Here is a 25,809-nt window from a genome sequence, read left to right on the forward strand (position 1 = left end):
TGAGCTGGGACGGGTACCTACCATATAGTTAATATGGTATGTGTGCTGGGACACGTACCTACCATATAGTTAATATGTTGTCTGGGACAGGTAGCTACTATATAGTTACTATGTTAAGTGAGCTGGGACAAGTAGCTACTATATAGTTACTATGTTAAGTGAGCTGGGACAAGTAGCTACTATATAGTTAATATGTGAGCTGGGACATGTAACTACCATATAGTTACTATGTTGTCTGGGACAGGTGGCTACTATATAGTTACTATGTTAAGTGAGCTGGGACCAGTAGCTACTATATAGTTACTATGTTAAGTGAGCTGGGACCAGTAGCTACTATATAGTTACTATGTTAAGTGAGCTGGGACCAGTAGCTACTATATAGTTACTATGTTATGTGAGCTGCCTAGATAGACTGCTGTCTACAGTGTGGAATCCCAGATATGTTGTTGTTTGTACTGTATGTTACACGGTCTTATATGTTGTTGTTTGTACTGTATGTTACGCGGTCTTATATGTTGTATGTTGTCTATGCTTGTCCTTAAGTTTTGTTCCTGAAAACTCACTAACTTTTTGTGTCGTAGTTGCATATTTATCATTTGATGCCAATACCATTATAATGTTTATGTGATATTGAACAGAGTTGGTGTTTCATGAAATGTATGAACCCATAACTGGGTCCACAGTACCCTGATAGTTCTTTGATGTATTCTTAAATGTCACCAGTGAGTCTAGTCGCTTGGTGTCCCAGGTCTGAATCTGACCAGCAGTACTGCGGCTGGACATCGAGGCCTGGAACTGACTGACCCCTAGTGTAAGCCACTGTTAGAAGGACACACTCTGGGCTAAATCTCTCTCTCTCTTTCTTTCTTGTATTTTGTGTGTTCCAGGTCTGTCCAGGAGATCAAGGACTTCAAGCTGCTCCTCCAGAAGGCCGTGAAGAAGATCTCCACTGTCAGAACGGTGGCTATGGTTACTACGGCGGACGACGACAACGTCATGATGCACCACCACTGACCAATCAGACTTCCTGATGCACCACCACTGACCAATCAGACTTCCTGATGCACCACCACTGACCTTTGACCCTAGCCAGAAAGAGGCATCATGGGAGCTACAGCAAAGGCATATTTTGACTCCATTTTGAATAAATGGAACTTGGGGCTGACCAATGAGGACCACCAATTGACTATTGTGTGGACATCCAACTTTTTTGCTTTTATGGCTCCCGGTCTTTCAGACTGATTCTGTGTCCATTATGAGCCTTGGATCCTTACTATCGCCCCATGGTCAACAAAGAGGGAACAGCAGGGCGGAAGAGGATCCAGTGACAGGTTTGCGTCTGCAGGTTATTGGTGAATATTCAGAAAAGGGAGCTTACAAGTGTCTGGTCATACATTGCCCAAGCAACCGTGTGTGCGTGCGCCTGCGTCTGCATACCCCTGTGTGTGTGTATGTGTATGTGTGTGTGTGTGTGTGTGTGTGTGTGTGACGGGGGAGGGGAAGTGAAAGGATGTGCTGTGTAGAGATTACTGCAGCTTGTTTTAAATATGAAGCATCTTGCCGGACGGTAGGACTATTATTAGAACTATCAGTGTTACTCAGTAAACCACAGATCGGATCTGTCCAGTGAGTCTACTCGCTTGGTGTCCCATAAACGCTTTGCTCAAAGCCTCTTCCTGCTTTTCTTCTCCTTCTGATTTCCTCCTTCTCATCTTCCTCTCTTCGTGTCCTGACGAAACAGTCTCTCTTGATCGTCATGCTCCCTGCATTCGCACTCTGTCCGTCTGCTGACTTACTGAAACACAAGCTTTGCTTTTTTTGTTTGTTCTTGCATGTTGTGCTATGTTGATGTTCTTAAATTGTAAACCTCGGACTCTTCCAGAAAAACTCTCCCAGAATTTTGAACCTGAATAGGTCAAATCAAATTGTATTTGTCACATGCACTGAATACAACAGGTGTAGGTTTACTTACGAGCCATTTCCCCAACAATGCAGTGCAAAAAAACAACAATTACAAAAAATATAATGTGTCAGTGACGGGTCGCTGCAGGTGTGAAAATCCCCATATAAAGTGATACGTTACTGTAACATGTGTATAACACATCTGTGAAATCACTTGTGAGTATATACTTGGGGCCTAGAAGGGACTGTTATGTATAGCATGTGCTCACTGAGACACTTTGTATGTGAGAGACAATTCATCAAAATATCACCTGTAGGACTTCTCTGATGTACAAACATACACTCTGATGACGCACAAACATTCCTGTATGGAATAATTCTTTCCATCATCATTTTTCAACACGCCTGTATTATAACCACTTCAAGACGATATAATATTTTGTTTGTTTACCAGTGTTTATTGTATTTGTGTATAATTGTGTACTGTAACTTGTTAGCATGGCTTGCAATACAAAATTGTGAAAATTGTCACTACTGGTCAGTTAACCCACAATAATGCACTTTCATGCTCCGTATGTGACAGACAATATGTAGGTCTACAGTATGGTTATATAGTTCAATGATGCAAAGACAGCACACAGTTACAATAAGCGTATCTGCTAGATCACAAATACTGTATTTTTGGTATTCTGAATGTCATTCAAATGAGATACACAGAGGTAAACCTAATAGCCTTATCAACTATGAAAACAATTTGTATCGGTGGCTAGTAGAGGTCATTTATTCCACCCTTTTCTCATGTGCTGTCCCCACTCCACATGTCACAGGTTTTAATCGGTAGAGATTAAAAGGGACTTTTCTAACATGCAAACCAATCTATATTTTTAGAATAGGTTCTAATTAGGTTAGACTCAGGGTTAAGGGTTTGGTTAAGGCTAGGGTTATAGCAAGGATCAGTTTCAAATTTTGGCTAGTCGGTTTGCGTGCCAAAAAGTCCCTTTAGTCTCACCAAACCAGTTTTAATTAGACTCCAACGCCCTCTGATGGCAGACAGAGCAGATGCATCAGATGGGGACCCAGAATGCAACTGGGATTGGGATTATCTACTGCTCTATTCCTGTCCCGACCAGTCTGTCTGCTCCTAGAACATCATGTACAGGAGGGGCCAGATTGTAATCCCACTATAAACCTGTTTATAGAGATATGGTGCCTGGGAATATATATCAATCTACCAATGGAGGCTGGTGGGAGGAGGTATAGAAAGACGGGCTCATTGGAATGGATGGAGTGGAAGATAGTTTCCATATGCTTACATTTGACATTTGTGTCATTTAGCAGACTAAGAGCGATTTACAGTAGTGAGTGCATACATTTTAACACTTTTTTTCATTCTGGTCCACCATGGGAATCAAACCCACAGCCCTGGCGCTTGCGGCATGCTCTACCAATTGAGCTAAATGAATTCCATTCCAACCATTACAATGAGACAGTCCTCCTATAGCTTCTCCCACCCAGCCTCCACGGGTGTCAACAGTGCAGTACCGTATACTGTACTTCTGAGTGAGCAGAGCACAAGTATGAGGTTTGCAGGTTTTAGTTCCTGCCCAGTACTAAACACACTGGTTTGACATGATCAATTACCTATAATGAAATGTCATGCATAAAAGAGAGGAGACTAGAGTGCTCTCATCTAGGAAACTGTTATGTCATCTGTGGTTTAGTGGTGTGTGAGGGGAGGGGGGGGGGTGAAAGGGGAGGATGAAGGGAAAGGGGAGGGAGGAGAAAGGGAGGGAAAGGGATGTGAGGATTGGGCAGGGAGGTATAGCATGATATGTGTAAATATGGAAATTAGGCAAACTACTAATACTATTCTGCGCAGTTTAGTTTATCTCCCGCTTGAGGAAACCTATCCACCACGGTTCTATTTCAGTTCTATTTTCATGCATTTTGGTAAAAAATAACCCAAAAATACACATTAGTTTGAAGTTGTATTAGTCCTATATAAAGGGGTATGCACATGGTATACACATGGTATACACTTCCAACGAAATGCTTCCTTGAAGGTTCCTTTTCAAAATGCAACAATAATAAGAAATACTAAAAGATAAGAATACAAACATAAAGTACACACAATTGCATTTTTATTGCTCAAAGTATTTCTTAATTAGTCAAATTGCCGTATTTTAAAACATGTTTTTTGCGGGGTCCCATTTTTGTAAAATGGCATCCCACCTAAAGCACAACGGGAAGCAGACCTACAGTAATGCACTAAAGTAACCAGTAAACGGCGATCCTGCAATACTGAATGAAAAAAACAAAACATAGACAGGGCAGGGACTATTAAATTAAATTAAAAGTTAGTTGGTATCATGCCTTATATGTTATCAGAAAATGTCTCGCTGAATCAATTGCACAGAATCGTCTCTTAAAACTCTTATCTTAATTTTTAAAATTTTTATGACTCATATTTTGAAACAATTGTTGTAATGTTCCCATAATCTAGACCTAGATTCAATGAGATCAGCTGTTAACCAGAGATAGCAGACACCCGCATAGCAGTTTTGTTGGTGTCAGAGGTAGTGGAACTGCATTGGACCCATCAAATCAAATCGCTGAGTAGCTGCTCTTGCGATCATTGTCACAAAGCCACACACCCGACCCCACTCGCGTCAGAAGTTCAGAACGAGAAAGTGTAGGCCAGGGATCATCAACTAGATTCAGTCACAATTTGTAGACTTCAAATTGACTGCAAGAAGCCCAAACAGATATACTGTTTTACTAAAACATCATCATTTCAAACCTTGCTTATGTTAAATGATCAGGTGTCTTTCTATTATCCATGGAATACTTGGGAACAGATTTCTTAAATTAAAATCAATTTGAGATGATTTCCTAGTGTTTTATGTCCAACAATAAAAAAAATACAAATACATATTTGTTTCTTTTTTTTTTGCTAAAAAACTTGGGGGGCCAAATAAAAACACCTGGGGGCCAAATTCTGAGGCTGCCAGTTAGGGAACCCTTGTGTAGACTATATAGAAATAATTACACTAAAATTAAAAAATCATTCAAATAAATAATGAGGTTTTCTATCATCCTACTGGAGGTATAGATTACATCTCACATTACAGTGTTCTTAATGGAGGTGTAGATTACATCTCACATTCCAGTGTTCTTAACAGAGGTGTAGATTACATCTCACATTCCAGTGTTCTTAACAGAGGTGTAGATTACATCTCACATTACAGTGTTAGAATTTGTAAACAAGGCTGCATGGGATTTATGTCAATGTGACTCTGTGCAGCCAATGGCAATGTCTGCTTTAGTTGATAATGCAGAAAGCCTGTTGTGTATTTGACAGCTCTAACACAGTTCCACCACAGACACCGTCAAAGCAACTGCTATGTGGATGTCGGCAAAAGCAGATCTGATTGAATAGAGCCCCTATTCACATTATGACCAAAGACACTACTGTTGTGTATTTACTTAAAGGGGCAATCAGCAGTTGCTACATCCATTTTTGGACTTATACATTTACAATATGTACCCATTTATTCTTGAAGAATATAACTTATAAATGGATCGTAAGCTTAGTTCAACATGTGTATCCCATCAGAACCCAAAATATAATGTTTTATGACAATGTTTTGTAAATAAAGTAATTGTAAACAAACACTGTATAGCCTAAAAACATGATTAAAATGACAAGTTTCGTATCATGGCTAGTCAGTCCTTGCATCCATGGCCCTGTCTTTGAATTTGAGAGAGGTTACTTTTCTCCAGCTCCATCTCCCTGCTTTGTAAGGAAACAGTGTTGGGGAGTGAGCTTTGTTATTGTTTAAATGCTGATTGCCTCTTTAACAAGTGAGGTGTTTGGATAGAATGAATAACTTGTCATGATGCTTTACATCCACCCCTGTCTCTCTGGGGTTTGACCAGACAGGGTACGGGTAAATGATTTTCTCAAGCGCCTGAATAAATACCTAGACACGCTCATGCTGAGTCATGAGGAGTCACACCACTACAGCAAGCAAATAACAAATCATAAAAGGAATGCAGAAAAACAAAACAATATCAATAGATTTCAAAACATCCACTGTGACCCCTGGCTTTTGCCTATCGGGGGTCGCGCATAAAGTGTCTCAGAGCAGAGAGCTGATCTTTTTTAATACGATTATGGAGATGGATGACCTGTTCCTAGATCAGCACCTTTACTCGTCGTGATGTGTGTTTTGTCCTATATTATTATTTTATTTATTTACATTTTTTTTTAAATCCCAGCACGTCCCGCAGGAGACCTTTTGCCTTTTCAAATCTAATCAAAAAAAGAATAATAATTGGGCGAAATGCTTGTGCTTCTAGTTCCGACAGTGCAGTAATATCTAACAAGTAATCTAACAAATGCACAACGACTCCCTTATACACACAAGTGTAGAGGGATGAATAAGATGGCCAACGGCCGTCAATGTAAATAAGAATTTGTTCTTATCTGACTTGCCTAGTTAAATAAAGGTTAACTAACTCTTAGAAGCATTCTGAATATTGGCCCTGAAATAACCGGATAGGTGGGATTCATAGCATTACAATGGGTTTAGGGTAGTCCCTACCATGTTGCTTACACCTATCCTGTTCTTTGAGATCTGCAAAGTATACCAAAGTGGTAGGAGATAAGGAAATGTTTTAGGGCACATTTGGCCTTCAAATGCCTACAAATAAGTAGCACAAGGAGAAACTTGCAATATGAAACTTGCAAACTAAAACAGCACAGCCATTGGTCCATGTGGTCACACTGTGATTAGATAACCTCAACGTCAATCAACCATATTGTCCAATGAGAGTGGTAGCATCAACGAACGCCTATCACTCTACCGATAATCATTGGCCAGTCAAATGTCGATCATCACAAAAACGTACCCTCCTCTTTTAACCTCAATGACACTCCGTGCGAGATCATTAGTCGACCGTATTGACGTAAAACACGAATCACCCTCAATTATTGGCTTTTTTACCTGTCAGTTGCTGTCAATCTCGCTGAACGACCAATGAGAAGCCCCGACTCGCTCATTATTCCTCCTGCTTATGGGTACGCGCTAGTCACGTGATGTTTGTGCTCCGCTCGGTAGAGTTGTGTACAGAGGGAGAAGAGGGGACTGATTGCTAGCTAACTATTAAAGAAACGGGATTGAACGTGGAAACATTTCACACGGTGGGCTTCCTTTCCTAAAAGTGTACATTGGATACCTGTTTGTGACGAAGAGGCCTGGACCGGCCGTTTTCAAACAGAACCAACATACATTTACGCTTGTATTGTAGCTAACCATCGCGCCGTGTAGCCACAGCACAACACAGCAGCGCCAGTCGGAGCCCGTCTCCAAAACAAGAATGGGGTCTAGGTCCACAGCACGGTTTAGGTAAAGTGACCTTTGGTTGTGTTTTCTAAATGGCAAATTTCACGAATTACCAAGAAAGCAAAGCGGCTATGTTGTTAGTGGAGACGCAACAGAGGGGCATCGGGACGAAACCAGCGGCAGCCAATGATGGAGACACCTCGGTCGGGGAACCCCCTTCCCCGTTATTGAATATCGGTGGCGTCGGGGCCAGCGGAGCTCGTTTCCATCAGCACTTGCCGCCCTCCAGCCACCATCACTACCCCCAGAGCTCGCTGCCCAAAGGACAACAACACCCGCTGTCGCACCACTACCAGGCGGCGACGGAGCATCATCTCTCTGTTGAAAACATCACGGAGTCCCCGGTAAGGAAAGCCTCGTCATCGTCTTTGAACCTGGTACAGCAGGACCCCGCTGCTAGCCACCACGCACTCGCTGCGTCGGTAAACGCGGCGTCGGCCGCGATACAACTAGCCGCGAATGCTAATGTTAGCGTGGCTACCTCAGAAGGTGTAGTGGACGACATTCAGAAGTGTGGCTATCTGCGGAAACAGAAACACGGCCACAAGAGGTTTTTCGTGCTGAGGGCGGCCAGCCACCTAGGCCTCAGTCGGTTGGAGTACTATGACAGCGAGAAAAAATTCCGTAACAGTCTGCGGTCTGCTGCTGCGGCAGCTGCAAACGGTACGGTCGCCCCTTCTCCCCCGAAAAGGGTGATCTATCTGTATCAGTGCTTCACTGTCAACAAACGAGCAGATTCCAAAAACAAACACCTCATAGCCCTCTACACTAAGGATGAATACTTTGCTATTGTAGCTGAAAACGAGCAGGAACAAGATGACTGGTATGTAGCGCTGAGTGAACTGATGAGTGAGGGGAAAAAGGGGCATCTAGACTCGGACGAGTTGGATGATGGCTACGGTACCGTCACACCAGGTACGGTTTTCAAAGAGGTGTGGCAGGTGAACGTGAAACCCAAAGGGCTGGGTCAGACCAAGAACCTCACAGGTGTGTATCGTTTATGCCTCTCTACTAAAACTATCCACCTGGTCAAACTAAACTCTGAGACGCCATGTGTCAACCTTCAGCTGATGAACATCAGACGCTGTGGACACTCAGAAAGCTTCTTCTTCATGGAGGTGGGTCGGTCATCCTCTATAGGCCCTGGGGAGATATGGATGCAGGTAGATGACTCTGTAGTGGCTCAGAACATGCATGAGACCATCCTGGAGACCATGAAGGCTCTGAAGGCCTTTGCTGAGATCCGCCCCAGGAGCAAGAGCCAATCTTCTGGCTCCAACCCCATCGCTTTTATCACCACCCGCCGTCACCTAGGTAACCTGCCTCCGAGCCAGACAGGTCTCCAGCGCCGCTCCAGGACTGAGTCGGTGGTTGGGACGCCGCCGTCGAGTAAGAGCTCTGGCGCCAGCGGCTATCGCTTCCGAACATCGAGCGAGGGTGAGGGGACGATGAACCGGCCATTCCGATCCGTTACCGGCAGCCTGATCCACCTGAACACTGCCCGGATACACCTGGGGCGCCAGGAGGGCGGGGTAGGGGCAGGGAATACCGGGAGCACCGGGGTTGTAGGGCGCTACGCCAGGGCACTACCAGGGTCCACCTACCACGCCCGCTCCGCCTCGCTCCCAGTCTCCCACTTTCCCTCCACCACCTCCCCTGTCAGCGTGTCCAGCAGCAGCGGGCATGGCTCCGTCTCCGATACCCTTACCCGGCCCTCCTCAGCGTCCATCTGTGGTTCCCCCTCCGACGGAGGCTTCAACTCCTCAGACGAGTACGGCTCCAGCCCTGGGGACTTCCGCTACTTCAGGGTCCGGAGCAACACTCCTGATTCCCTTGGCAACACCCCACCAATCAGAGAAGAGAACTGCATGAGCGACTACATGGCCATGGGCTGGCACCGTGAGGTGTTTGGAGCCGCCAGCGGTGGAGGGAGTAGCTCTGGCAGTGCGGAGACGCCCAACCGGGACGAGAGCACGTCGACGGATGACGACAGGTCCCTGAGGAGACGTACCCACTCGTTCACGCGGCCCGGGGGTCAGGGGGGTGTTGCCGGCGGCAGCAGTGGTGTGACGGTGTACCAGAAGATGACCCAGACCACCTTCTCGCTGGACGAGTCGGTGTCCGTGGGAGAGGCCCTGTCTCTCGGCCGCACCGACAGCATCACCCAGCCTTCCTCCTCTTCTTCTTCCCTCCGCTCTGACTACAGCTCCTGCTCCGAGCACAGCCAGGGCCGACCCCCTCCTTTTTCGGCCAAGGAGGACAGCGGCTACATGCCCATGTTGTGTGGGGTGGCAGCCTCACCCTGTGACGCACCGGACTACATGCCTATGCAACCCAGCTCCCCCTCTCTTCACCACCACCATCCCCAGCACTCCCACTCTCCCCAGGCCCCCCGCTCAGCCCAACAGCACACAGACCCCGTGGCTACATGATGATGCTACCAGGGGGCGGAACTCCTCTTCCCCAGTCCAGGCCTCCCCCAGCTCCCACAGCAGTAGCAGTAGCATGGGTCTGGGTGGAGGTAGTGTCAGTAGTTCTGGAAGTATAGTGGAGCGGCCCGAGAATGGAGAGTACATGGACATGTCGTACAGCAGTAGCGGAGGAGGTGGAGGGGACGCGGCAGGGGGACGGAAGTTCTCCAACGAGGGGGGATACTACGCACTGAGCAACCCTGAAGGGAGAGACCCCAAATCATACAACTACAGCCCCTACTTCTCCCTGCCTCGCTCCTACAAGGCCCCCGCTGCGAGAGAGAGGGAACAGAGAGAGAGGGAACAGAGAGAGAGGGAACCGAGAGCGCATGATGAGTATGTACCCATGAGCTCCCGGCAAAACCAGTCTACTCCCAGGTTGCTACCGGCAATGTCGGCGAGAGGGGCGTGACGACGAGGGGTGTTGGTAGTGGGGGTCTGACACCCCTCACGTCCTCCCTCACGGCTACCCGCCCCCTCCCTACGGGGTGCACCACCAAGCGGCTAACGGTGACCGTCGGACGACCCCGGTCCGGCCCAACCGCCTCCCCCTAGGGCGCCGCAGCTTCCACGGGTCACTGAGGGTCAGCGAGCCGGACGCCGCCGAGGTACTCTCCAGCCCTGGAGAGTACATCAACATCGAGTTTGGGGGCCGCTACGGACCCCCAACGGCCTGCCCCCTCTCTGCCCAGGATGGCTCACCCTCGGTGGGCTCTGCTGAGCAGCGCCACTCCCCTCCCCACCCCTATCCTCAGAACCAGGACTATATGAGTGTAGAGGTGGGGGTTGGAGGTGGGGGTGATGATGGAGGACGCCTGGCTAAGAACAAGTCTCCCAGACCCTCACTGGTGGCTCCCTGGAACCCACCCAGCTACATCCGACCTCTTGCCACTGGGGCCTCCGTGAGTGGGGCCCCTGGTTCTTCTGGAGCTCGATGGCGGACGGGGACAGATGACTACACAGATATGACCTTTAACCTCAGCAGTGGTGAGGAGTCGCGGGGGTTACGGAGTAGTCCCACGGCCATGCTGCAGCACCTGTGTTTGATGGAGAGCTGCTACCCCCCCACCTTAACCCCCACCTCTGCCTCCCCTCCCTCCTCCAGCCCCCAGCTTGAGCCCATCAAGGTGGTACGTGCGGACCCCCAGGGGCGACGCCGACACAGCTCTGAAACGTTTTCCTCATCCTCCACCTCCGGAGGAGTCGGAGCCACAAGCTCCAGCACCAACCCCAACCCCTCCTTGGGCTCAGCCAACCCATCGGCCCTCAACGTAGCTCATCTGGCCGAGAGCTCCAAGTGGACCGGCTCTGGCTCCTTTGACAGTGTGTGGATGTGTGTTGAGGGGGTAGGGGGGGACTCGGCTGGTCTCCCTGCCCGTCCAGGGCCTTCTGATCTGGGCATTGCCTCTTCTGTGTGTCCTCCTGGGGGTCGGATGTGCAGGAACATGTCTGTGGGGTATCAGAACGGACTCAACTACATCGCCCTGGAGCTGAGAGAGGACCGGGACTCTAACCCTCTACCCGTACCCCAGCAGCAGCAGGGAGGCACCGGGCATGGTACCGGGGTGACCCCCAACGCCCCCCAAGCCAGTAACCTGACTGTGCCAGTAGCAGAGGACAACGGAGCCTATGGCAGTATAGACTTCATCAAGTCAGACAGGATGACTGCCACGTCCAAGGGTGAGTGACAGAGGGATTGTGTGTGGGGGGTATTTGGAAATAGCTACAGGATGGTTTTTCAATACCGTCAATACTGTTGAAACAATTTATTTTAAGTTTTTCTACACATTTTAATATTTGTATCTACTTTTTAAAGTAAATACCAGCAGTCAACTTGTGCAACGTGTTAGGAGATAAAGCAGATGGCGTTCTTCATTTCACCTGTCACATTATTTAACGTTATGAAGTTTACCATAGTTCCCCAGAACAGTTGAGCCAGTCAGGTGTTTGTTTGTGAAGAGCAGAATGGGAGAAAGCCGGAGCAGGTGAGCCAGTCAGGTGTTTGTTTGTGAAGAGCAGAATGGGAGAAAGCCGGAGCAGGTGAGCCAGTCAGGTGTTTGTTTGTGAAGAGCACAATGGGAGAAAGTCAGAGCAGGTGAGCCAGTCAGGTGTTTGTTTGTGAAGAGCAGAATGGGAGAAAGCCAGTCAGGTGTTTGTTTGTGAAGAGCACAATGGGAGAAAGCCAGAGCAGGTGAGCCAGTCAGGTGTTTGTTTGTGAAGAGCACAATGGGAGAAAGCCGGAGCAGGTGAGCCAGTCAGGTGTTTGTTTGTGAAGAGCAGAATGGGAGAAAGCCGGAGCAGGTGAGCCAGTCAGGTGTTTGTTTGTGAAGAGCAGAATGGGAGAAAGCCAGAACAGGTGAGCCAGTCAGGTGTTTGTTTGTGAAGAGCAGAATGGGAGAAAGCCGGAGCAGGTGAGCCAGTCAGGTGTTTGTTTGTGAAGAGCACAATGGGAGAAAGCCAGAACAGGGGAGTCCAGCTGTGTATTGACAGGGGTCTCGTTTTAAATTGAAAGTTAAGTGGTGTTTTGCTTCAATAGAGTGATCAGGGGCGTGCAACTGTAGTTTTCCTTCACATAAAATCCATTCGTGCAACACATTCAGCAGAAAACGGATTCCTTTTCATCGGAGGACAGCAGAAGTGTAACGTTATTTGGCTGCCAGCCACACAAGTAGGCTAAATGAGTTTACAGTGAAAAAGCAAGGTATGTTTTGCAACAACGATGCATGGCCATCATATTAAAGTTCATCATAGAATGTAGCCAGCTACATTTCCTCATGTTATTCTTCAAGGTGAACTAGCATTCTACCAGAGAACAGTAGCTACACATCTGTCAGAGACCTGTTTGCTGATAGAATGCCCATTCGTGGAGAAGTGCAACAGAAGCAAAAAGTTAGTCTGATCCCGAGGAGAAATTACAATAAGAAGCATTTTAGTTCTGTGTTTACAAAATGCAGTAAGATATTTCTTGTGTTTTAATTATTTTTTCCTGTCTGGAAAAACGAATAATTCTGCATTAACTAGCTATCCAGTTAAGTGGCTGACTTAATAAGGTGACGGGGCATCATCATATTGTGTGTATTTTTTTTTTTTTTTACGTGTTCAAGAAGTCCCAGCCCTTTGGATGAGTTATCTGTACAGCTGCCACTGCTCTCTTTTCATTCTCTTGCATTTTTTCTCTCCTCTCTGTTGTCCGTCTGTTTGCTCCTCCCACATTTTCTGTGAGCAGAGCAGGCAGGGCCGTTGCCATAGCGACTCCAGACTCCACACAGACGCAGCGTGTCTGCTACTATAGAGCCAGTACTGTTCATTTGCACAATTTCTCTCGTTTACATTCGCTTGTAAATGTCCAAACTCACCAAAAAGAACATTCGGTTGCTCCTACCTATATATGTATAACTAACTATATGTGCTGGACTGCCTGTCTATGCAATTTGGTTATTTTTTTCCCGTTTGTCCTCGTTAGCATACTGAGCTAGCAGCTTACATGGAAATTCGCTATTACATGTGCTAATTTTGTTAGCATTCTGATAGACACCCAATGGGTTTATACTAAGCTGGTAATACAGTAAATCCCAGGGTAGAGAACACTAGTCTGTGTGTGCGCGTGCTAGCCCTCCAGTTGTCGGCATGCCCTGCAGTGCAAAAGGTAATAATGATAAGAGAGGGATTCTCACCTACTGTACTCCACACACTTCATTGACCCAGGTCCTGGCCATTGTGCCAAAGTGGGTCAAACAGTACCTATGGTAACTATGGAGAAACCTTGACCTGCAGTTGCCCGTGTGTGTGTTTCCACCAGAGAGAGAGTGTGAGTGTGTTTGTGTTCCTTAGTTTTGTTCCATTGGAAAACCAACACTCCGTTTGTGGGTGTCATGTGGAGATGTGTGTGGTTTTCCATAGAAAAACCAACTCTTCTCCAAAGCTTGTCACTGTTTGAAGTGTTTCCACTGTCATACTAGTGTATGTGTGTGTGGAGTCATGCAGAGGGTCTTTGATGTGCTCTAATTGGCCCAGTGTGTCGGGGGACCACAGCAATAGAACAGAGCCACAGGAAATGCACCACTATCACAGGAATAAACTTCCTGTGACCTGCCTTCAGCAGCCAGCCAGGCCAATTTCAGGACTCCTTCTGAAACAGAGAAGTAGGCTACTGGGTCCGGTTCATTTGGGCATGCTGTAGCAAAACCTTTTTACATAGAGTAGCGAGTGTTAGCTAGCTAGCTGTGCCCTTTCCTATCCCACATCCAAGGCCTCCTTCATAGTGTGACAGTGTGAGCCTACTGGTTGTATTGGTCTTGGAGCTGAGTTAAGGTCCTGTAGTAGAGATTGCTGAGAGCGTGAGCTAGCTGCTGCTGAGAGCGTGAGCTAGCTACCCTTTCCTATTTCACATCTATATTTACTGCTTTATTTTCAGACTGACAGTTATTTATGAGCTGAGTCTAGCAGTAGACATGTGTGTGCTTCATCCCAAATTGCACCCTGAGCCCTGGTCAAAAGTAGTGCACTGTGTAGGGAATAAGGTGCCATTTGAGACACAGAATGTGTACTGGCCCTAACGCAGGAAGGTGCACAGGCAACTGGATCGCCTTTCGTGTGTGTGTGTGTGTGTGCGAGAGCATGTTTGGTGTTGAACCTGAACTCTCTCTGATGTAAATACATACACACAGATGTTAAATATAATCTCTATGTTAAATCAATTTTAATGTTTTAGTACGATGTAGATTATACCGCTGTCATTAATTGATGTATTGCTGTATAATAAGTTGCTATGACACATACAACAGGTAATCAACTAGGGACTATGCGTTCTATGGGACAAATAATGAATGACGTGGAAGGTTTGTTCCATGACGTTCTAGTGAAGTGGAACTGAGCTTCCACAGTTGCATTGTTTTCCAGAGAACGCATAGATTTCCTAGTTATAATTTGAAATGTGTTAATTTGCCAGTAGAAATGTGTTCAACATCCACTGAAGTAGCTAACAAGTCTACTTGCTGCACCCTCGACAACCACTGTGATTATTATTATTTGACCCTGCTGGTCATTTATGAACATTTGAACATTTTGGCCATATTCTGTTATCTCTACCCGGCACAGCCAGAAGACTGGCCACCCCTTAGAGCCTGGTTCCTCTAGGTTTCTTCCTAGGTTTTGGCCTGTCTTAGAGAGTTTATCCTAGCCACCGTGCTTCTATACCTGCATTGCTTGCTGTTTGGGGTTTTAGGCTGGGTTTCTGTACAGCACTTTGTGACATCAGCTGATATAAGAAGGGCTTTATAAATACATTTGATTGATTGATTTGAAATGTGATACTAGATGGCTACAGTAGTTGCTGTGGTAACCAAACAGACTTGCTAGTTTAGCTCACCAAACCATCAGTCCTAGCTTGCTATTATGAAAAATCAAATTCAACAATACCAATACTGTTTTCAATCCGACTTTTGCTTTCAAAAGAAGCTCAAACAAAACATACCATGCGTTTATAGGGAAATAATGCATGCTCTAGAGCACCAATCAGAAAGGAGTATTCAACAATGCCATGGCATAAGATGATGTAAGACTTACATACTAATACCACTGTAACAGCAAGTGCTTCAAGTAGTGTTATCAGCCATTTCCATGGCAATGTAGTTTCTTGTAGTTTCATTAGGTCTATATCGACTTGTATGTTAGTGTGTCCTTTGTTACTCATAGGTAAACGCCTCCTGTCTGAGTCAAAGCCAGGGTATTTTCTCATGTAGGAGTATATTAGCCTCGTGACTAACAGGCTAGCTAGCTGTTTACTGTTGTAAAGTGTGTGTGTGTACTATGGTAAGCCTGAATGTGTTCTCATATTCTCTAGGATTGGGATCATCAACTAGATTCAGCCGCGGGACGATTTCTTTCTTCTTTTCTTAAACGGATAGTTGGTGGGGCGGAAACGGTCAACGTGTCTCTCTATTGTTCGTGGGAATACTTGCCAACAGATTTTTCCAATAATCTCTTAGAGCTGATTTCCTGGTGTTTTTTATAGTCTCGTGTCCAACAATATAAAAACAATAATAATCATGTCATTCTAAAATCACTCGTGGGCCATCCTGCTGTAGGATGTTGAATGACTGTGTGATAGTTGTAGGCTTTGCTGGGGAGTGAATGTTCTCCACATTCAGATAGGAGGAGGACGAATATGAAATTGGTTGAGTAATCAAATTCTTGGGTTACTATGTGCCTCAAAGGGAAACAATCTACTCCAATGCTTTTTAAAAATTCATTGTTGGACATAAAAGACTGAAAAAACAGTAGCAAATCAGCACCAAGGGATTTTGATTTCTGAAATCTGTTCCAAAGTATTCCCACGCATAACAGAGGTGTGTGTGTGTGTACATTCTAGGTACATGCCATGTCGTTTTTCCCCCAGAATTAAACTGGAATGTCCACTAGTGGCACTCTGAAGAGCCCAGGACATCATATAACAACTCCTGACACCCCTAGAGATGCCCTCTAGCACCTCTAACCCTCCACGAGACCTCATCTCTGGTCTAAAAGTGACAGTGGAATAGCCTAGTTATTGCTCTGGTTTCCCTGAGAGACTCGCCAGGGTCCGTTATGCCGGAGTTGTGATGTCATCAATTAGAATATTCCTTCTTCTATACAGATTGAGAATGGGAAGGAGTTCTACCTCCCCGTGAAGGGGCATTCCTTATCAGCCAGTATTGCCAGATAGTATTGTCGTTAACATAACGTGTGTGTGGTCCTGTACTGTACTGTAGTGTGTGTGTGTTACTGTGTGTGTTACTCTACTGTAGTGTGTGTTTGTTACTCTACTGTGTGTGTGTTACTCTACTGTAGTGTGTGTGTTTTACTCTACTGTAGTGTGTGTTTGTTACTCTACTGTGTGTGTTACTCTACTGTAGTGTGTGTGTTTTACTCTACTGTAGTGTGTGTGTTTTACTCTACTGTAGTGTGTGTGTTTTACTCTACTGTAGTGTGTGTGTGTTTTACTCTACTGTAGTGTGTGTGTGTTTTACTCTACTGTAGTGTGTGTGTTTTACTCTACTGTAGTGTGTGTTTTACTCTACTGTAGTGTGTGTGTGTTTTACTCTACTGTAGTGTGTGTGTTTTACTCTACTGTAGTGTGTGTGTGTTACTCTACTGTAGTGTGTGTGTGTTACTCTACTGTAGTGTGTGTGTGTGTGTTACTCTACTGTAGTGTGTGTGTGTTACTCTACTGTAGTGTGTGTGTGTTACTCTACTGTAGTGTGTGTGTTACTCTACTGTAGTGTGTGTGTTTTACTCTACTGTAGTGTGTGTGTTTTACTCTACTGTAGTGTGTGTGTGTGTTACTCTACTGTAGTGTGTGTGTTTTTACTCTACTGTAGTGTGTGTGTTACACTACTGTAGTGTGTGTGTTTTACTCTACTGTAGTGTGTGTGTGTTACTCTACTGTAGTGTGTGTGTTACTCTACTGTAGTGTGTGTGTTTTACTCTACTGTAGTGTGTGTGTTTTACTCTACTGTAGTGTGTGTGTGTTTTACTCTACTGTAGTGTGTGTGTGTGTTACTCTACTGTAGTGTGTGTGTGTTTTACTCTACTGTAGTGTGTGTGTGTTACTCTACTGTAGTGTGTGTGTGTTACTCTACTGTAGTGTGTGTGTGTTACTCTACTGTAGTGTGTGTGTTACTCTACTGTAGTGTGTGTGTGTTACTCTACTGTAGTGTGTGTGTGTTACTCTACTGTAGTGTGTGTTACTCTACTGTAGTGTGTGTTACTCTACTGTAGTGTGTGTGTTTTACTCTACTGTAGTGTGTGTGTTTTACTCTACTGTAGTGTGTGTGTTTTACTCTACTGTAGTGTGTGTGTTTTACTCTACTGTAGTGTGTGTTTTACTCTACTGTAGTGTGTGTGTTTTACTCTACTGTAGTGTGTGTTACTCTACTGTAGTGTGTGTTACTCTACTGTAGTGTGTGTGTTACTCTACTGTAGTGTGTGTGTTTTACTCTACTGTAGTGTGTGTGTTTTACTCTACTGTAGTGTGTGTGTTTTACTCTACTGTAGTGTGTGTGTGTTACTCTACTGTAGTGTGTGTGTTTTACTCTACTGTAGTGTGTGTGTTTTACTCTACTGTAGTGTGTGTGTGTGTTACTCTACTGTAGTGTGTGTGTTTTACTCTACTGTAGTGTGTGTGTGTGTTACTCTACTGTAGTGTGTGTGTGTGTGTTACTCTACTGTAGTGTGTGTGTTTTACTCTACTGTAGTGTGTGTTTTACTCTACTGTAGTGTGTGTTACTCTACTGTAGTGTGTGTGTTACACTACTGTAGTGTGTGTGTTTTACTCTACTGTAGTGTGTGTGTTTTACTCTACTGTAGTGTGTGTTTTACTCTACTGTAGTGTGTGTGTTTTACTCTACTGTAGTGTGTGTGTGTGTTACTCTACTGTAGTGTGTGTGTGTTTTACTCTACTGTAGTGTGTGTGTGTTACTCTACTGTAGTGTGTGTGTGTTACTCTACTGTAGTGTGTGTGTGTTACTCTACTGTAGTGTGTGTGTGTTACTCTACTGTAGTGTGTGTGTGTTACTCTACTGTAGTGTGTGTGTGTTACTCTACTGTAGTGTGTGTGTTACTCTACTGTAGTGTGTGTGTGTTACTCTACTGTAGTGTGTGTGTTTTACTCTACTGTAGTGTGTGTGTTTTACTCTACTGTAGTGTGTGTGTTTTACTCTACTGTAGTGTGTGTGTTTTACTCTACTGTAGTGTGTGTGTTTTACTCTACTGTAGTGTGTGTGTTTTACTCTACTGTAGTGTGTGTTACTCTACTGTAGTGTGTGTTACTCTACTGTAGTGTGTGTTACTCTACTGTAGTGTGTGTTACTCTACTGTAGTGTGTGTGTTTTACTCTACTGTAGTGTGTGTGTTTTACTCTACTGTAGTGTGTGTGTTTTACTCTACTGTAGTGTGTGTGTTTTACTCTACTGTAGTGTGTGTGTTTTACTCTACTGTAGTGTGTGTGTTTTACTCTACTGTAGTGTGTGTGTTTTACTCTACTGTAGTGTGTGTGTTACTCTACTGTAGTGTGTGTGTTTTACTCTACTGTAGTGTGTGTGTTTTACTCTACTGTAGTGTGTGTGTGTTACTCTACTGTAGTGTGTGTGTGTTACTCTACTGTAGTGTGTGTGTGTTACTCTACTGTAGTGTGTGTGTTACTCTACTGTAGTGTGTGTGTTACTCTACTGTAGTGTGTGTGTTACTCTACTCTAGTGTGTGTGTGTTACTCTACTCTAGTGTGTGTGTTTTACTCTACTGTAGTGTGTGTGTTTTACTCTACTGTAGTGTGTGTGTTTTACTCTACTGTAGTGTGTGTGTGTTACTCTACTGTAGTGTGTGTGTTTTACTCTACTGTAGTGTGTGTTTTACTCTACTGTAGTGTGTGTGTTACTCTACTGTAGTGTGTGTGTGTTACTCTACTGTAGTGTGTGTGTGTTACTCTACTGTGTGTGTTACTCTACTGTGTGTGTGTTACTCTACTGTGTGTGTGTTACTCTACTGTGTGTGTGTTACTCTACTGTAGTGTGTGTGTTACTCTACTGTAGTGTGTGTGTGTTACTCTACTGTAGTGTGTGTGTGTTACTCTACTGTAGTGTGTGTGTGTTACTCTACTGTAGTGTGTGTGTGTTACTCTACTGTAGTGTGTGTGTGTTACTCTACTGTAGTGTGTGTGTGTTACTCTACTGTAGTGTGTGTGTGTTACTCTACTGTAGTGTGTGTGTGTTACTCTACTGTAGTGTGTGTGTGTTACTCTACTGTAGTGTGTGTGTTACTCTACTGTAGTGTGTGTGTGTTACTCTACTGTAGTGTGTGTGTGTTACTCTACTGTAGTGTGTGTGTGTTACTCTACTGTAGTGTGTGTGTGTGTGTTACTCTACTGTAGTGTGTGTTACTCTACTGTAGTGTGTGTTACTCTACTGTAGTGTGTGTGTGTGTGTTACTCTACTGTAGTGTGTGTTACTCTACTGTAGTGTGTGTTACTCTACTGTAGTGTGTGTTACTCTAATGTAGTGTGTGTTACTCTACTGTAGTGTGTGTTACTCTACTGTAGTGTGTGTTACTCTACTGTAGTGTGTGTGTTACTCTACTGTAGTGTGTGTGTTACTCTACTGTAGTGTGTGTGTGTGTGTTACTCTACTGTAGTGTGTGTGTGTGTGTGTTACTCTACTGTAGTGTGTGTGTTACTCTACTGTAGTGTGTGTTACTCTACTGTAGTGTGTGTGTGTGTGTTACTCTACTGTAGTGTGTGTGTTACTCTACTGTAGTGTGTGTGTTACTCTACTGTAGTGTGTGTGTTACTCTACTGTAGTGTGTGTGTTACTCTACTGTAGTGTGTGTGTGTGTGTTACTCTACTGTAGTGTGTGTGTGTTACTCTACTGTAGTGTGTGTGTTACTCTACTGTAGTGTGTGTGTTACTCTACTGTAGTGTGTGTTACTCTACTGTAGTGTGTGTGTTACTCTACTGTAGTGTGTGTTACTCTACTGTAGTGTGTGTGTGTGTGTTACTCTACTGTAGTGTGTGTGTGTGTGTTACTCTACTGTAGTGTGTGTGTTACTCTACTGTAGTGTGTGTGTTACTCTACTGTAGTGTGTGTGTGTGTGTGTGTTACTCTACTGTAGTGTGTGTTACTCTACTGTAGTGTGTGTGTGTTACTCTACTGTAGTGTGTGTTACTCTACTGTAGTGTGTGTGTGTTACTCTACTGTAGTGTGTGTGTGTTACTCTACTGTAGTGTGTGTGTGTTACTCTACTGTAGTGTGTGTGTGTTACTCTACTGTAGTGTGTGTGTGTTACTCTACTGTAGTGTGTGTGTGTTACTCTACTGTAGTGTGTGTGTTACTCTACTGTAGTGTGTGTGTGTTACTCTACTGTAGTGTGTGTGTTACTCTACTGTAGTGTGTGTGTTACTCTACTGTAGTGTGTGTGTTACTCTACTGTAGTGTGTGTGTGTGTGTGTTACTCTACTGTAGTGTGTGTTACTCTACTGTAGTGTGTGTTACTCTAATGTAGTGTGTGTTACTCTACTGTAGTGTGTGTTACTCTACTGTAGTGTGTGTGTTACTCTACTGTAGTGTGTGTGTTACTCTACTGTAGTGTGTGTTACTCTACTGTAGTGTGTGTGTGTTACTCTACTGTAGTGTGTGTGTGTTACTCTACTGTAGTGTGTGTGTGTTACTCTACTGTAGTGTGTGTGTGTTACTCTACTGTAGTGTGTGTGTGTTACTCTACTGTAGTGTGTGTGTGTTACTCTACTGTAGTGTGTGTGTGTTACTCTACTGTAGTGTGTGTGTGTTACTCTACTGTAGTGTGTGTGTGTTACTCTACTGTAGTGTGTGTGTGTTACTCTACTGTAGTGTGTGTGTGTTACTCTACTGTAGTGTGTGTGTGTTACTCTACTGTAGTGTGTGTGTGTGTGTGTGTTACTCTACTGTAGTGTGTGTTACTCTACTGTAGTGTGTGTTACTCTAATGTAGTGTGTGTTACTCTACTGTAGTGTGTGTTACTCTACTGTAGTGTGTGTTACTCTACTGTAGTGTGTGTGTTACTCTACTGTAGTGTGTGTGTTACTCTACTGTAGTGTGTGTGTGTGTGTGTTACTCTACTGTAGTGTGTGTTACTCTACTGTAGTGTGTGTGTGTTACTCTACTGTAGTGTGTGTGTGTTACTCTACTGTAGTGTGTGTGTGTTACTCTACTGTAGTGTGTGTGTGTTACTCTACTGTAGTGTGTGTGTGTTACTCTACTGTAGTGTGTGTGTGTTACTCTACTGTAGTGTGTGTGTTACTCTACTGTAGTGTGTGTGTGTTACTCTACTGTAGTGTGTGTGTTACTCTACTGTAGTGTGTGTGTGTGTGTGTTACTCTACTGTAGTGTGTGTTACTCTACTGTAGTGTGTGTTACTCTACTGTAGTGTGTGTTACTCTAATGTAGTGTGTGTTACTCTAATGTAGTGTGTGTTACTCTACTGTAGTGTGTGTTACTCTACTGTAGTGTGTGTTACTCTACTGTAGTGTGTGTTACTCTACTGTAGTGTGTGTGTTACTCTACTGTAGTGTGTGTGTTACTCTACTGTAGTGTGTGTGTGTGTTACTCTACTGTAGTGTGTGTGTTACTCTACTGTAGTGTGTGTGTGTGTGTTACTCTACTGTAGTGTGTGTGTGTGTGTGTTACTCTACTGTAGTGTGTGTGTTACTCTACTGTAGTGTGTGTGTTACTCTACTGTAGTGTGTGTGTGTGTGTTACTCTACTGTAGTGTGTGTGTTACTCTACTGTAGTGTGTGTGTTACTCTACTGTAGTGTGTGTGTTACTCTACTGTAGTGTGTGTGTGTGTGTTACTCTACTGTAGTGTGTGTGTGTGTGTTACTCTACTGTTGTGTGTGTGTTACTCTACTGTAGTGTGTGTGTGTTACTCTACTGTAGTGTGTGTGTGTGTGTTACTCTACTGTAGTGTGTGTTACTCTACTGTAGTGTGTGTGTGTGTGTTACTCTACTGTAGTGTGTGTTACTCTACTGTAGTGTGTGTGTTACTCTACTGTAGTGTGTGTGTGTGTGTTACTCTACTGTAGTGTGTGTTACTCTACTGTAGTGTGTGTGTGTTACTCTACTGTAGTGTGTGTTACTCTACTGTAGTGTGTGTGTGTGTTACTCTACTGTAGTGTGTGTTACTCTACTGTAGTGTGTGTGTGTGTTACTCTACTGTAGTGTGTGTGTTACTCTACTGTAGTGTGTGTGTGTTACTCTACTGTAGTGTGTGTGTGTTACTCTACTGTAGTGTGTGTTACTCTACTGTAGTGTGTGTGTGTGTGTTACTCTACTGTAGTGTGTGTGTTACTCTACTGTAGTGTGTGTGTGTGTGTTACTCTACTGTAGTGTGTGTTACTCTACTGTAGTGTGTGTGTGTGTGTGTGTTACTCTACTGTAGTGTGTGTGTGTGTGTTACTCTACTGTAGTGTGTGTGTGTGTGTGTTACTCTACTGTAGTGTGTGTGTGTGTGTGTGTTACTCTACTGTAGTGTGTGTGTGTGTGTTACTCTACTGTAGTGTGTGTGTGTGTGTTACTCTACTGTAGTGTGTGTGTTACTCTACTGTAGTGTGTGTGTTACTCTACTGTAGTGTGTGTGTTACTCTACTGTAGTGTGTGTGTGTGTGTTACTCTACTGTAGTGTGTGTTACTCTACTGTAGTGTGTGTTACTCTACTGTAGTGTGTGTGTGTTACTCTACTGTAGTGTGTGTGTGTGTGTGTGTGTGTTACTCTACTGTAGTGTGTGTGTCTACTATTCCCTCACTGTATTGCCGTTCCTCCTTGTAGTTTGATCCTCCACAGATGGTCTTAATAAAAGAGCAGGTTTTTACTAGTTTAACTCTCTCCCTATAGGAATGTGATGTTAGCTAAGTTTATTAGCCATACAGACACGGGGACATGGAGAGGGATAATGCAGAGGCAGTTGTTGTTGCTAATGTTTGCGCTGTGTGTGTTTTGGCATTGCTGGCTTCTAAATGGACACACACACTTGCTTTCTCTCGCTCTCTCTCCTTTTGTCCTTCTGAATTTCAAATTGAATAGGCCTATTTAGGGGTGTGTGTGTGTCGGAGAAATTGTATTTTCACTGAACAAAAATATAAATGCAACAATTCCAATGATATTACTGAGTTACAGTTCATATAAGGAAATCAGTCAATTGAAGTGAATTCATTAGGCCCTAAACTATGGATTTCACATGACTGGGCAGGGGAGCAGCCATGGGTGGGCCTGGGAGGGCATGGGCCCACCCACTGGAAAACACGGAGGGCAATGTTGCCAAAGCGAAGTGTTACACACAAAAATTATGAAAAGAACGGTGACAAAAACAAGAATACTACCTATAAAAGCATAATGTATAAAACAAAGAACTATACAAAAATGTAAGTAATGGCTCATGTTCAGAATCTAATTCGACAAACAATAAATGACTGGTGGTACTTATATTGTTTGTTACTTATTATACAGAAAATAGTAGGCTACATTCCATGTTTCCTGCCTTCGCTCGTCTCTCTCTGTCTGTGTTAAGCCTGTGATTTCCCATGTTTCCTCCCTTAGCTTGTGGCAAGCTGTGACGTACTGTGCTGCCAACTCTTTAACATCAGACCTTAGTTTGATTGTTCTGTGAATGTAGCACTTTTCAGTTTGAATTTAGGGAAGAAGGAATCTTCTATACTGAACAAAAATGGGGAGCCAGGCCCTGCCAATAAGAATCTGTTTTCCCCCACAAAATGACTTTATTACAGCAATACTTGTCTGCCTCTCTCTCTCTCTGCCTGCCTGCCTCTCTCTCTCTCTCTCTCTCTCTCTGCCTGCCTGCCTGCCTCTGTCTTGTCTGTCTTCCTTTGTCTCTCTCTGTCTCTGTGTCTCTCTGTCTGTGTCTGTCTCTGTGTGTTAAGCCTGTGATTAGTTGATAATACCATTTAGCTGCCTAAGACACAGAGTAGGGTGGGGGCTAATGCCCGGATTCTACAAATGTATAGGATGCATAAATGTGCCTTGGCCTACAAGGGTTGTGCTCCGCGGAAATCTAATTAACATAAAACAAAAATCCCGGTGGATATCGGTCTGTCTAAGCTAGAGAGATGTTGTTGCATGGCCTGCATCTCACTCCACTGCACCTTCGATGTCGTCCTCCCGCACCTGCTTTAAAAGGACTGGTGTTTGTCAGACCATGAGACATCCGGTCAAAAGTTTTTATTTTATTTTACATTTTTAAACTATTTTCTACATTGTAGAATAATATTGAAGACATCAAAACTATGAAATAACACATATGGAATCATGTAGTAACCAAAAAAGTGTAAACAAATCAAAATGTTTTATTTTTGAGATTCTTCAAGTAGCCACCCTTTGCCTTGATGACAGCTTTGCGTAGAGCTCCTCAAATGTTTTCCTTAGGTAAGGGCATATGTAAGGGGTTTTACGGTAGTTTGAAGACCTGTACAGCAGAAAGTCTCTGGTTACCATGGAGATGACCTAACTCACTGACTGAACTCTCCTCAAAGAGATCACATTTTAATTTGGGAGATCGCAAAACTGATACATTCAAGACGGGATAAACAAATATTCAGAAAATGATGAAACACATTTCTTTTAGTAAAAAAAATTAAATTATTTCTATTACTTTCTAGCACATCAAGCTAACTAACAGGGTAGCCAGCTAGCTTTGTAACCATGGACTGTGTTTCTTCCATTGTGTATCTAAGCAGCTAGCCCGTTAGCTAGCTGCCTAGCTGGTGGAGGTTTTCATTTGAAACCAGGCCAGAGGAAAGCAACATTCACCTCCACAAATGCGGTTTACTTTGATGTCCATTTTGAATGAAGCACTTCAGGGTCCTCATGGGGACCCTTTAACTTTTCGCTTAATTGACTTAAAGTTCAGGAAACTTTATGGGAAAAGAGAAGGGGAAATTAACTTTTTAAATCTGTTTCATGTAACTGGGCCCAGACCCAGAGGTCAAATGAAAGGTTACAATAGCCAATGAAAGACTTTTGGTTGCATTTTTAAAAAATGATCTGGCTTTACATGTGGACATTTTGTATAACGTACCTTTAACAGAAAAACACTGGTGTAAAAACACTGAAATTAAAAACAAATGACATTTTAAGTAGGCAGGCGTCTGAAGAAGTAGGCATCTGAAAAATAACCTTTAACATTATAAATTAGGCTGTTTTGAATCCTACACGCACACTGGCACACACTGACGGGGTCATGGAGGGTGATAGTACAGCGACACTAGAGGGATTTAAGAATGGCTCTTTATGATAGTACTTTGTGGGCATGGCTGGTTTCTAAATGTACTCACATGCACACAAACACACCTTTCGTTATCTCTTTTTCTGTCTCTCTTTCTCTCTGTCTCTCTGACTGTCACAGACAGACCCTTATACCAGTGTTTCTCAAAGTTCTCCTCTGGGTCCCTCAGCCGTTCCATGTATTCAATCTATTCCATAGCTAACACACCTGATTTCAATTGTCAACTC

The 25,809-nt window shown here is 44.1% G+C and overlaps 3 protein-coding genes across 4 annotated transcripts in view; all 3 read left to right on the forward strand.

The window, feature by feature from the left end:
* The window catches only part of LOC112236596 (retinal guanylyl cyclase 2-like), a 33,063-nt gene extending 30,630 nt beyond the window's left edge, over positions 1-2,433 (forward strand). The window contains exon 26 of the mRNA XM_042329324.1: positions 888-2,433. Coding sequence (XP_042185258.1) covers positions 888-1,014 — 127 coding nt within the window. The 3' untranslated portion in view covers positions 1,015-2,433. The remainder of the gene's footprint in view (positions 1-887) is intronic.
* Positions 2,434-7,001: 4,568 nt separating this feature from the next.
* LOC121847570 (insulin receptor substrate 2-B-like) lies at positions 7,002-9,742 on the forward strand. The gene has a single exon (XM_042329325.1). It carries the CDS (start codon positions 7,343-7,345, stop codon positions 9,740-9,742), a length of 2,400 nt encoding a protein of 799 aa, XP_042185259.1. The 5' UTR covers positions 7,002-7,342.
* Positions 9,743-10,196: 454 nt separating this feature from the next.
* Positions 10,197-25,809, forward strand: part of LOC121847417 (insulin receptor substrate 2-B-like) — a 27,262-nt gene continuing 11,649 nt past the window's right edge. For both annotated transcript variants that reach the window (XM_042328137.1, XM_042328136.1), the window contains exon 1: positions 10,197-11,461. In XM_042328137.1, coding sequence (XP_042184071.1) covers positions 10,549-11,461 — 913 coding nt within the window. In that variant the 5' untranslated portion in view covers positions 10,197-10,548. The remainder of the gene's footprint in view (positions 11,462-25,809) is intronic.

Source organism: Oncorhynchus tshawytscha, linkage group LG10 (assembly GCF_018296145.1).
Source record: "Oncorhynchus tshawytscha isolate Ot180627B linkage group LG10, Otsh_v2.0, whole genome shotgun sequence".
NCBI lineage: Eukaryota > Metazoa > Chordata > Actinopteri > Salmoniformes > Salmonidae > Oncorhynchus > Oncorhynchus tshawytscha.

Excerpts from the sequence above, each read along its gene's own strand:
- LOC121847570 (XM_042329325.1), top strand. The coding sequence starts at position 7,343 with ATGGCAAATTTCACGAATTACCAAGAAAGCAAAGCGGCTATGTTGTTA.